The 12,421-nt window shown below is 33.4% G+C and overlaps 1 protein-coding gene across 1 annotated transcript in view; it reads left to right on the top strand.

The window, feature by feature from the left end:
• Nucleotides 1–12,421, top strand: part of LOC149789710 (uncharacterized) — a 61,339-nt gene that overhangs the window by 29,169 nt on the left and 19,749 nt on the right. Inside the window, exons 2-3 of the mRNA XM_089973354.1 lie at nt 8,366–9,154; nt 11,571–11,605. Coding sequence (XP_089829480.1) covers nt 8,515–9,154; nt 11,571–11,605 — 675 coding nt within the window. The 5' untranslated portion in view covers nt 8,366–8,514. The remainder of the gene's footprint in view (nt 1–8,365; nt 9,155–11,570; nt 11,606–12,421) is intronic.

A 12,421-nucleotide genomic window follows, 5' to 3' on the forward strand; every position in this document is an offset into this window, starting at 1 on the left:
AACAGATTGGAAATTAGACTTCAAAAGAATTAAACTTTGTATTTGTATGTTTCAATTGACAAACATCTAAACCGAAAAGTCTCATTTCGTTCACATTTTAGTAGAATTACATTGAGGAATAATATAGCATTCTAATTAAAGTCTAGAAGAGCATATTTTGCAAGATCACGCGTAAAAGAAATCATGACACCTAAATCCCGTATAATTCAATCTAAAGTCTACAGTGTTGTCATAAATCTCAAACTTGTATCGTTATTCATATTTGTATTTATCACAATCATATGTAAAATAAAATGATATCACAAGTTAAATATAATACCATACAATAAGGTACAAACGGTAACATGGCGCCTCATATTAGTAGGTAAAATAAGATTCGATTACCAATACATTTAGATTTATATACGAATATTATAAAAACACTATTATTTTGACATGATTAGAACTTAAAGGTTCAGTAACTACCCACCCACCACACTGTCAACCAGGGTTATTATCCAGTACAAGAATATACTATTATGTTTTTATGGATAGAGCTAGAGGTTGAATAATCTCCCACCCACCAAACCATCAACCATTTGTTGTATCCAAAATAGTACAACTGTTATCTCAACAGAGAGAGAGATAGAGAGATGAGTACACTAGGTGTGTGAGTGTTTCAAAGCGATATACACAAATAACAGTTGACTTCAAAGATCATATTGGCTTGAAATGAGTGAACACGCGATATATTTCTTCGAGTGGAAGACAAACTCGGCATTTTCACCAACCAGATACAATATCCCCGTTAATCACTCCTTCAACAAATTTCCATTTTAGCATTTGCTAATATTCATCATAGACTGAAAGCATATATTGTACTGTATCCGTGGCAACAACGTCATCGGTATACAGTTAAAAGTTTAAGGTGTTTTCTGCATATTTACAAAGGCAAATCAGTAGAAATATAATTATCCTTCCTAATTCAAGGCAAAACAACACATTTAAAAAAGGAAGAAAATGTATGCATATTTATTTTATTTTGAATTTGGTTCCTCTGTTTGCTGTTCGTCCATACATACTGCTACATTATTCAAGGATCATTCCGGCGGCTTAATGGCCAGAGCGTACGCCTCGGATGCGGAAGGTTGCGGGTTCGAACCCCGGCCGAGTCATACCAGAGATTTATAAAAATGGTACTAGCAGCTTCATCGCTAACTCTCAGTATTAAGAGGTTGTTGCTAGGACTGGTCATCCTGGTGTCAAGATGATGTGACTGGATGGGACATGATGCTACACAGTGCCGGATTCAGACATAGCGAGGATCTAAGCAATGGAGAGCTGTAGAGGCCCTATTTGGTATAAAATAAATTTGAGAGACCCAATCAGACTGTGAGGCAGAAAGTTCTAGGTTGTTTAGCTTATTCCTAAATCCGGCACTGGTGCTACATGTTTGCGACATCATTGTAAACTGTCACACTGCAGACATCGTAGCGATATGACTGGACAATTGTTAAAGCTACGTTAAAAATCCAAATCACACACACACACACACATACACCATTCAAGCTTCTGAAAAGACATCTTCCTTGCCTAAAATATTATCGTCAAATCAGTATATATCGTATTTTGTTTGCAGTGAATTAACACACATTACATGGCTCGCAATAAAATAAGTATATGTATGCGTATGCCACACAGTCAAAGATTTCCAGTTAGATTTTCTCATCTCGAGACGTTAATGTAACTTCGTAACTTTATAGATAAATCTCAAGGAAAGTGTACGCCTAACATAATAACGACCCGAGTTCATCTAGGTTACTTGGAATAAGGTCAGGTTGAAGGTTTTCATCCCTTCAAATTATGTTTCCTCTTACTCTCCATAATCACCACGTTTTTTCCCTAAATAATAAGGAGAAATCAGAAAATTCCTACCAGAGTCATTTCTAAATAGACAAATATTAATTACCTTTATTTTTGTTTTATTATTTTCCTAAATGATTCATAAATATAAATTCATAACTTACCAAGAGAAATAATGAATCATTGAGACAATAATTATATGCGTAGTCATACCATCAGAATTGGTATATCAAATTGCTTCATTCCAACACTTTAAACGTCAAGTTAATTTTAATATATCTGATATATATGTGTATCTGTCTATCTATCCCGGCTTATAGCCTTTGGTATCTTCAGATATTTAAATTAACGTGGCCATTGTTTGGAATGAAATGATACCTTTTTCGGGCCATATTTATGTTATAACAGAATACTTAGCTAATATTCCTGCTGAAGAAAAAAAATGAAACTGCCAAGTAACAGAAAAATGTCAGATATCAACTTCGGTGCAATTAGTAATTAACGTTATAACTATTCAATCTCTCAGGCAATATATTGATCTGTCTCAAAAGGATGAAACTCTATGAACGGCCGTGCACAATTATTGAGAAACCATGCATTATATATAAATAAGAAGATCGTATTTATTCAAAGAAGCAATGGGTTCAAACTGATAAAATAACGAAGTAATATTTCGATTTATTGACACGTTATTTGTGAAATAAAGATATTTTTTGGTTTCATACATAACAATAACTCCATTAAATAAGATATGTCGTTATTTAGGTGTACTACTTCCTTTATAAAATATATATCACTTATAGGGTTCCTTAGTTTTACAAAGACATCGGTTAGATTTTGTATGCATAAGAAAAGAATCTGCGTCAGTTACTCTTTGTGGAGGAGATACGGTACAGTGGTTATACCTGTTTGACAGAATATTCCTGAATTTACTGCAAGATAAAACATTAGATGTTTCAACTACTGAAGACAGACGACGTTTGCATGTGCTGGTGTCTCACGGGGCGCTCTACCCGGAATCGTAGCTTCTACATCTGTTAATCGGTTTTACCATTGAATGCATTGATGGAATTGGATGATTAAGACTCATATGCTGAGTAGCTCTTTACTCGAGACTGAGAAAAGAAACGAAACAACAGACAAATATAAGTCGGAACGAAACAAAGTTCCATATTATGTAGTGATCTTTGAAAAATGGACAGCAATATGGAAGGCAGCCGAACAAGTATCATCCAATATGTCCTCAACTTCTTTAGCTGGAAATATATTGTGTCAAATACTCATTTTTTTTTATTTTAAATTTCTGTTATGTTTTGCTTCTTTTATTACGGCGATATGACCTATCACGAATCACGAGAAAAGTGTAACAACATCTGATTTCATGCCTGGCTAAAATAAATTTGAAATAGAAGGGTAATTTTAATTTTGTTTTAAAAGACAAATTTAAAATGTATTAGGGATGAAGATTATTCTAGATTTGTTACACATGTCAAATCTTTACTTGCATTATCGTTAACGTATGACGGCAAATATGTATGTATGCAGATATGTATGTATGTATGGATGTATGTATGTATGTATGTATGCATGCATGCATGCATGCATGCATGTATGTATGAATGTATGTATGTATGTAGGTATGTATGTAAAGTGTGTGGGATTTGGATTTTTAACGTACCTTAGAACAATTGTACAGTCATAGCTCTTCGATGACTGCAGTGAGGCAGTTTAAAGTGGTGTCTAGCAGTGGGGCTTCATGCTGCAGACATGTAGCATGATGTCTCACCCAGTCACATTATCCTGACACCAGGATGACCAGTCATAACTTTAACCTCATAATGCTGAGCACCTAGCGAAGCAGCTGCTGTAGTATCATTTTTTAAATTAAGTCTTTGGTATGACTTGGCCGGGGTTAGAACCGTTGAACCGCATTTAACGCGGACACTCTAACCACTAGGCCACCAGAGTGGTCTATCATTTTAAAAATATGATTCAGTAACAGGATGTGATGCATAATGAAAGATGTTGTAGTATACGCTCAAACACCACAGTGTAGGCATGACGCAGTAATAGGCATGACGTGGTAATATGACCTCGTAGTATCAATCATATTCGTCATTACCTGTAGTTTTTGAGTTATGAGACACGGTGGTAGGCATGACGCAGTAGCAGGCATTATTATATGCTGATTATTTTCTCCGTTAACTTTACATTATCAGAATCGTTCAGTATTTTACGATATTGCACACCTTCATATTGCACTCACGCGCAGGACAATTGTGCCCAATAGTTTATTAGGAACTACTTTGTAAACAAATACTGTACTCTCGTGTAGCAGACGCTTTACGTTTTGATTCGTTATTTTTTTTCTGAATGAACTAAGGCAGATGTTTCGTGGACTGCCACATACCAGCTGCTTTGCTACATTCCGCGTTAACATTGTTGATACAGTATTTCGGATTTTGGCGAGTGACGCCAGATTTCATAAAACTGCTTGGTACCTACCAATAACATGCCAGTTATAAAGGCATAAACTGTCCCCTTTTGCTGGTAATAAGAATGGCAATAAATATACTTACAGTTTTACATTCTGAATTTCCTCAAAATGTACTTTCTAAGTTATGCAAATCCGACTTACATGAGTCATGTCATAAGTTCTCAATCTTTATTACACATTTCGAAATTGTACTGTAACTTTGACTATATAAGTATATTCCAAGTGCAATTACATCCTCCTTACTGCACTCAGAATTAAAAAAAAACAACAAAAAATAAAATTCAATAGCGTCTATTTGAAAATTGCATTTGAAACACTTCATATTTTCCCCCATTATGATTTCGAATAGTCAATGACAGTTCAAACACACTTGCAGATTTAAACACGTCTCTCCCGCGCTGCTTCAATCCGATGTATTTCGTGTAAAATTTGCACAGATGAATCCAGTCCATGATCACGGAATTTCGTAGAATCGTCAAAAAAAACAACAAAAGAACTATTCATTCCAGATCAAATGGAAAACGTTTAAGTAGACAAAAACGCCATTTTCTTTCGAAACTTATGTCTAGCGCGCGACAAGTTCAGCTTTATCTGGGCGGAATTATGTGCGCATTAGTAATGTTGGTGTTGTGTAATGATGATTCTGCGCTTGAGTAGTTAGTTTGGAATACCGCATACATTGATTTACGTTGTTTCTTATAGTGTATTTCGATGATATAATTAAGCCTTAGGTAGAATACGAAAATGAACATATAATGAAATGGTTACTGCTTTTGTATGGGAACATATGAACATGGAAGTGCAGTATTCCATCCACAAAAAAACTCGTTCATATTTTCCCATACAAATGCAGTAACCTATAATGACGCGGTAGTTTCTGAGTTATGGGAAGCTGTGGTAGGAGTGACGCAGTAACAGCCACGACGCCGTAATATGACCTAGTAATATCAATCGTATTCGTCATTACCTGTAGTTTCTGAGTTATGGGACGCGGTGGTAGGATTGACGCAGTAATAGGCATGACGCAGTAATAGGACGTCGAAGACTGAATCGAATCAGTTATTATCATTACCTAGATATTCTGAGTTATAGAATTGGACATAGAACATGCAGGTTCAGGTGACGACAACAGTGAAGAAATGTGTTCGCTTGGCTGTAAATTTCCTTTGCTGTTTTAAGTGTCTACAAGAAGCTTTTGCCTAAATGTGGACACTTTCATTTTTATTTTCATTTGTAATTTAATAATTACTATACTCTGCAATATATTGCAAAACTTTACATGTATAACAAAACAAATTATAATTTGCTGTAACAATAGTTTGCTCAGTTATAAAGCTTAACATAGAATGAGCAATGCCAGTATCAAGTTTTTTTAATGACAGTGTTTGTAGTTTTATGGAATTATTGTAAAAATTTGGACTTGAATGAGATGAGTATGCTATCTTCTCAATCGAATCTTTATGTTCAAATAAAATATTATGTAATATCCAAGTGTAATTTTATAACTGGCATATAATATATATATATATATATATATATATATATATATATATATATAATATAATTTGCAATGTCAGAGAGCATCTATTAAAGTTCTCTCTCACTCTCTCTATCTCCCTTAACAATTATATACACTGCTTTTAGCTTGCCAGAAAGTTGCTGTGAAGTTACGTCAGATTATAAGGGAACCTCGAAGACAAATTATATAATTTTTGTTAGTAAAACACACGTGATCAGATACGAAAGTGTATTTTTCATGTAAGACCAGATATTTCTTTTCGCAAATATACGAACTCCTCATAATAAGTTATATATATATATATATATATATATATATATATATATATATATATATATATATATATATATATATACATATATATATATAAAGAGAGAGAGAGAAAAGGCCAGGATTCACGCACTTAAAGTTAAAAATACTATCCTCCCAAAGATAGCCACTTTCTTCGCGAAATGTTTTCTTCGTGAAAAATCACGGAGAAATTATATACAGGACATTTGGCATAATTAATTCTTATCTATTCTTGAACATGATGAAATGGTACAAGACCCTTTAGGGAAATAAAACTCGACACATATCGATAGTTATATATCTGGAGTTCGAATCTTCGGGCTTGATAAATATTTCTCTTAAAAAGATGATAAATTAACATCATAACTACTATACGAAAAAGTGATAACCCCAGAATCATTGACAGTGCCCTTATTTAAATATCTGTGAAAAGTATTACTTCGATCGATGCAAATGTTTATCAGGAGTTTGCACATAACAACATTACAACCATGATAAACATTTGGTTAAAAGCTGATGCTGTATTCTTGTTTTATATTATAACGTAGCCTAATTTACCAACAAATGCAATCTCTGAAACATAAATCTGTATTTAATCTGTTTTCTGTTATGTTTGTCTGACATTTCATTTTTCTCAGAGAGTGATTTAGTCGGCGGAGTTTGTGTGATACCGTTGAAAACACGCGAGCCTTCAAAACTCGATACTCAAACACTGTCAGAATAAATCGCTACCGCTGATTTGAACCCTGTGTCATGTAAACTTTAGTACATCGGCCACGCGGATGTGTAAGCACGTTTCTCCATATTACATGTTTCCGACAGCGTTCTTGTCAGTGCAGACGTCATAATCCAAGGCAGGCATCACAATACCAGTGTAAGAAAATGCAGCAGACAAGTAAATGAATGAAGACGTTTAATAACACGGACTTTCGTAGAAATTGTCAGGGTAGTACATACATATAGTGTAACGATTAAATGTTGCGTATGATATGGAAATATTAGATGAATGATGTATTATTATTATTATTATTATTATTATTATTATTATTATTATTTATTGAATTTCGTTCACCTGCCTTCCTTCCGCGATTCCCCTTTTGCATGGCCAACGCCAATAATTTGGTTAAACAACTTTTCAAGAATGAAATAAATGGTATTCATCAGGTTAAATTATTTATATTTTCTATAATTGTGTGCGGCTTTTAATAGAATTTGAAACGAAATCTTTAAGTGATAATCTTATAGTTGTAATTAATGAAGTGTTTCTAATTTTGTTAAGGTTTTATTAACAAATGGAAGTTTAATTGACTCTTTGATTTAGTGTGAGATCATGCCTTTTTAATAGTTGTACTCGTTAAAATTGACAGCCATTATTATATTTGCAAAACTGGTAGTCTATCCGTTCATTTCCTCGTTTTGATTAAAATCACTTTCTTTAAAAATGAAAAATGCGTTCCCCCTCATTTTGGCGTATGTCCCTGTTTTGTGTTCAATTATTACGCGTTAGTGGGATGAAGACATTCACTCTATGCTTTCAAGGAATGACACGGAGATGTAAGGATGGACTCCGTGTCTTAATTTGTCTTGTCCATTTTTGGAAGAGTACAAGATTAATTCACACGTACGACAGCACGTACGTAAGATGATTAAACATGAAGGACAATAGCAGTTTTCACACATAACCTGTTAACATACTATATTTTGGTATCTTCAGTTTATTAAAATACTGTACAGAACTATAATGGTGTGATTACTGGGCCTATGTGATGTCTGCTGTAAATCTCTCTTGTGACAATAATAATAAAATGATGACGTCATTACGACGATTGTAATTGTCAGTTATTTAGTATTTAAATTATACATGTATGTTATTTGTGTGTAGCTACGTGTCAACGTTTGTATTATGCATTATTTTAAGGTTCATGTTGCGTAAATAGACAAGTTATTTTAGTAGTTTCATATAAATATACCGATGCAAATTTAGTAATATATACGACAACCACCATGACCATTGCAATATTTTGACAGTTGAATTTAGAACTAACTTAACAGGAATGAATATTTAAAGTCATAAACATAATTAATTAAATTATTATTAATGTATTAGTACATACACACTGCTAATTTACAAGTTTTTAAATATTTTAATATAATTATATATGTTTAATGTTTGTGTGTAGATATGTATTTATGTTTATATCACTTTAATTCCACAGCTGACGAGTGCCCCTACTACAGATCTATTGTCATCAGAAAGGACAAGATAGTCGTATTAGACTACGGGTCGAGTCAAGTCCAGATCCATCGACTCCAAGATGGAAAATTCCTGGCATCGTCAGAGAGACTGGAATCATTGCCACGTGATATGTGTCTGATGGACGCCATGACAATTTGTGTCTTTCATGACGACGGTCTGATAAAAATGATATCAATTGATTCTAAATTCAGGTCACGTGTTATTAAAACGACCAGGAGTTTACCCATACAGAGAGTATTGGATAGATATGATGGTGTTGTCAGATTCAGTAATAGTCTTGTAGTCACTGGTGTTAAACAGGGCAATATGTACTTTTGCATCGTGTCACTTTACGATGGACATGTTGACACGATTTACCAGTTCAGTGAGGGTGACGAATGGAGTTCGAGTAGAGTGACAATAAAAGACAACATGGTTTATATCTCGTGTAATGCTGGTGTTAAATACCCTGATAATAATGGTGTCTATGGATTCGACATTCTGAATCCCAGTCAACGTAAATATAAATACAAACATCAACGTCTACAAGGGCCGACATCAATCGTTATAAATGAAGACGGGAATATTTTCGCATGTAATGGATTCAATGAATTCTGTATTCACCAACTTACAGCTTCATGTCAACTTGTCGCTATTTTCACACAGGGAATTCCATGGTATCTCCGTGTCATATTCTGGGACAACGGACGACTGTATGGCACATGCTTTGGGAGTAGTGACATTACTGTATTCCAACAAGAGTATCAAGGTAATTCATATTTCTTACATTTTATTGACAGAAAAAGAAAACTTTTAATGACGTTATAAAAATACAAACTTCATTTATTGACAATTCTCAAAGATTTCATTTTAAATTTAGAAAACAAAATGTCAATGTGACAGTTTCGTCACGTATAGGTATCATGTTGATATGAAGTTTCATATACATAAAACAGTATTTTGTTGCTATAAAATGTATATTATTTTCACTTTCATATTGTTAAGTAATCTACGTTTATTTATACTATTTACTTATAACATATTTATTTATATGTAAATGAAAATAACATTTTTTATAGACATAATTTATCAACGACAGAAAAGGACGACGACATTTTATACCGAGTTTATTCACCAGGTGTCGGTTTCATTCCCAGCGCGTGCCATTCAATCTGGTTAAATACATATAGATTACAAAGATGGCCGTTGGATGTATTCACTTGTTCTATACACATTATTTCTTGACACATATTTATTTTTATCCATGTCTTAATGTTCCCTTGCTTTAACAATGAATTTCTATCTATATTTTTTGTAAATTGAAATTTATATCACAAGGTAACAGTCAGGGAAAAAAATGTCAAGAACCAGTCAGATGTTACTTTCATTTCCAAGCTTCAGCATTTTCAGGAAAAACTTCAAATACTTGCTATACATAGCTTGAATATTTTTTAACACCATTGGTTGGGAAAAATACAAGTGCACTAAAGGTACATGATTCCTAATATTACTAAAATAAAAGGAATTATTTATCTAAGACGACGAACAATATCTCACTTGTCTGGCAAAACATGGATTCGTCCACGTAAATATTAGGCAGTGTTATTAAGAAAAATCACGTGTATTTGGAATACACAAAATATAACAGTGCTAGAATCCAGGAAGATTATACATTTTAAATTGATGAATGAAATGAGGATGTTCTGTGTATTTGTTTCCAAAAATATGACATTTTTCTTTTCTTTCTTTCTTCTTTTGAATTATTTTAATATGTAGCTGGGTGTATAGGGAAATCAGCCATAATTTTTAAAATTTTCATCTTGTTACATTTTAAGGAAATTTTAAGTTTCTAATTTTAAACAAATATGCAATATTTGTTTCTGAGGTAACTGAGCTTAAATATGCAAACCATTATTGTTTAATTTGCAAAAAGAACAAGAATACATCTTATCAAGCTAGTCATGAGCAGCCCCCTTCCCCTAAGTTTGACCAAATAATGTTGCATTGTGGTGGCAAATAACATTATTATGAAGGAAAAGGAGGATAGGAAGAGAGAATTGTATATCCACCCCACCTACGTTTTACAGATTTTATTTACTGACTTACGCTTTAAAAGGTGGTGAATAAATTTATGAAAATAAAACAAACCTAGTTAAATGAAATAAGTTAAGTCTGATTTATATTTTATTAAGTTGATGTTTGTGAATTTATTGCATTGAGCCCATTGGTCTCAAAGTCTTCTTGAGTATTTCAACACACACACACAGATTAAATCAAATATTAAGTAATGTTATGAAGGAACATCCAAAGCATTTGAAATACACAGAGGATAACAGCGTTGTCGCCCACTGATGTCACTAAGGAACATCCAATGCATTTGAAATACACACAGGATAACAGGGATATGGCCCACTGATGTCAGTAAGGAACATTCAGTGTATTTGAAATACATACAGGATAACAGGGCTATGGCCCACTGATGTCAGTCAGGTTAGAAATGATAAATAATTGATGCATAAAATTATTTTCGAGCAACGTTTCGATGGCTTTTTCTTTTTTCTTTTATTTAATTAAATCTTTGGCAGGGTATATAGGGATGCATGTCATAATTTCAAACTGTATTTATCAACCTAGGTCCCTTTCCCTGTAACCTGCGAACTCTCATACAATTTTTGCAGTGAAAAGAAATAGTGAAGGAAAAGGAAGAAAGGAAAGAATATCCATCTTATCCACTTTTATAATTTTTATTTGCTGATTTATTAAATTTAAATTTATTTAAAGTTTTCAAACTGTGGAGAATATAAAACAAACATAATTAAATGAAATATTGTAAAGTTAAATCTGACTGTTGTTGATTATTTTATTACATACAGTTGGGTTGGATCCCATTGGCCAGAAATCTTGCTGAGCAAGACACCCAAGTTATTGCAAGACATCCACCCACACACATGGTCATCCTGATATGGTTTCAGGTCTCATCTGGTTGAACGAGAAGGAACAGTCTTGTCTGCCCTTACTGGAAATATTTTTGTCCAGTACAGCCCCTGCCACTGTTATGAAAATTGAATTGTTTCCAGACATATTTTACTGTAAGGTTTAGTTTGTACAGATTTGGATAAATACTTCATTCAAATTCAATCTCTTGGTGGTATCGATACTTAGCTGGGACAATCTTTCTTTTGCAGTAAGAAGCCATAAAGATTCAGAAGAACACGAAAATGTAAGTACTTCATTGATGCATCACATATTGTTTACCATATTGTATATTGATAGCTCACTTCCAATATAATAGTATCACATTATGCGACCTCCGATGTGTGATATGATAGGTGATACATCTTTAATACTATTTACGCAATTTTATTTTAAATCAGCCTCTATTATCCAGTAGAAATGAAAGTTTAGAGGCAGAGGTAATTCCCCTCACTGTTTGAAACTAATGGATTTTATTTTATAAACTATCATTGGTATATTTAAAGACTAGGAGATTTTTGTTGGATGGCCATTCTACATCATCTGATGCTACTCTTTTACACCATAGAGAATTACCATGAACATATACTGACACAATCATACCAAGATATGGTTTGATCTTAAATGAAAATGTTCCCATGTGCATATCCAACATTTCCCCCACATTGGTCATTTTGAAATTTGGGATGAATGATCATTTCAGCTTGGGGTTTTCATTACAACACACATCGATCTGGTCCGAAATTAAAATGCCATCGAAAATCATACATGTGAGGAATAAGTGTAACCCAAGTGGACAAAAAGAGTAATCAGTGTATAGAAAGAGTAATCCACATATAACATGACAAAAATTCAACAAGCATATGTACAAAATGATGTATTTATCCCTCTGGATTTTAACATCAATTTCTGCTTCAAGTTTTCGTATATAACACTTTGAGCTTTAAAAAGCAATAGACTCTCATATTGCATTTCAAAACACTTTGTACAAGCTGAGACTATGAATGCTTTGCACACCAGAAGAGCACATAGCGCTAGATTGCAGAGCCTGGATCTGAATTCA

This window comes from Sinohyriopsis cumingii, chromosome 10 (genome assembly GCF_028554795.1).
Source record: "Sinohyriopsis cumingii isolate HCF-2022 chromosome 10, ASM2855479v2, whole genome shotgun sequence".
Classification (NCBI taxonomy): domain Eukaryota; kingdom Metazoa; phylum Mollusca; class Bivalvia; order Unionida; family Unionidae; genus Sinohyriopsis; species Sinohyriopsis cumingii.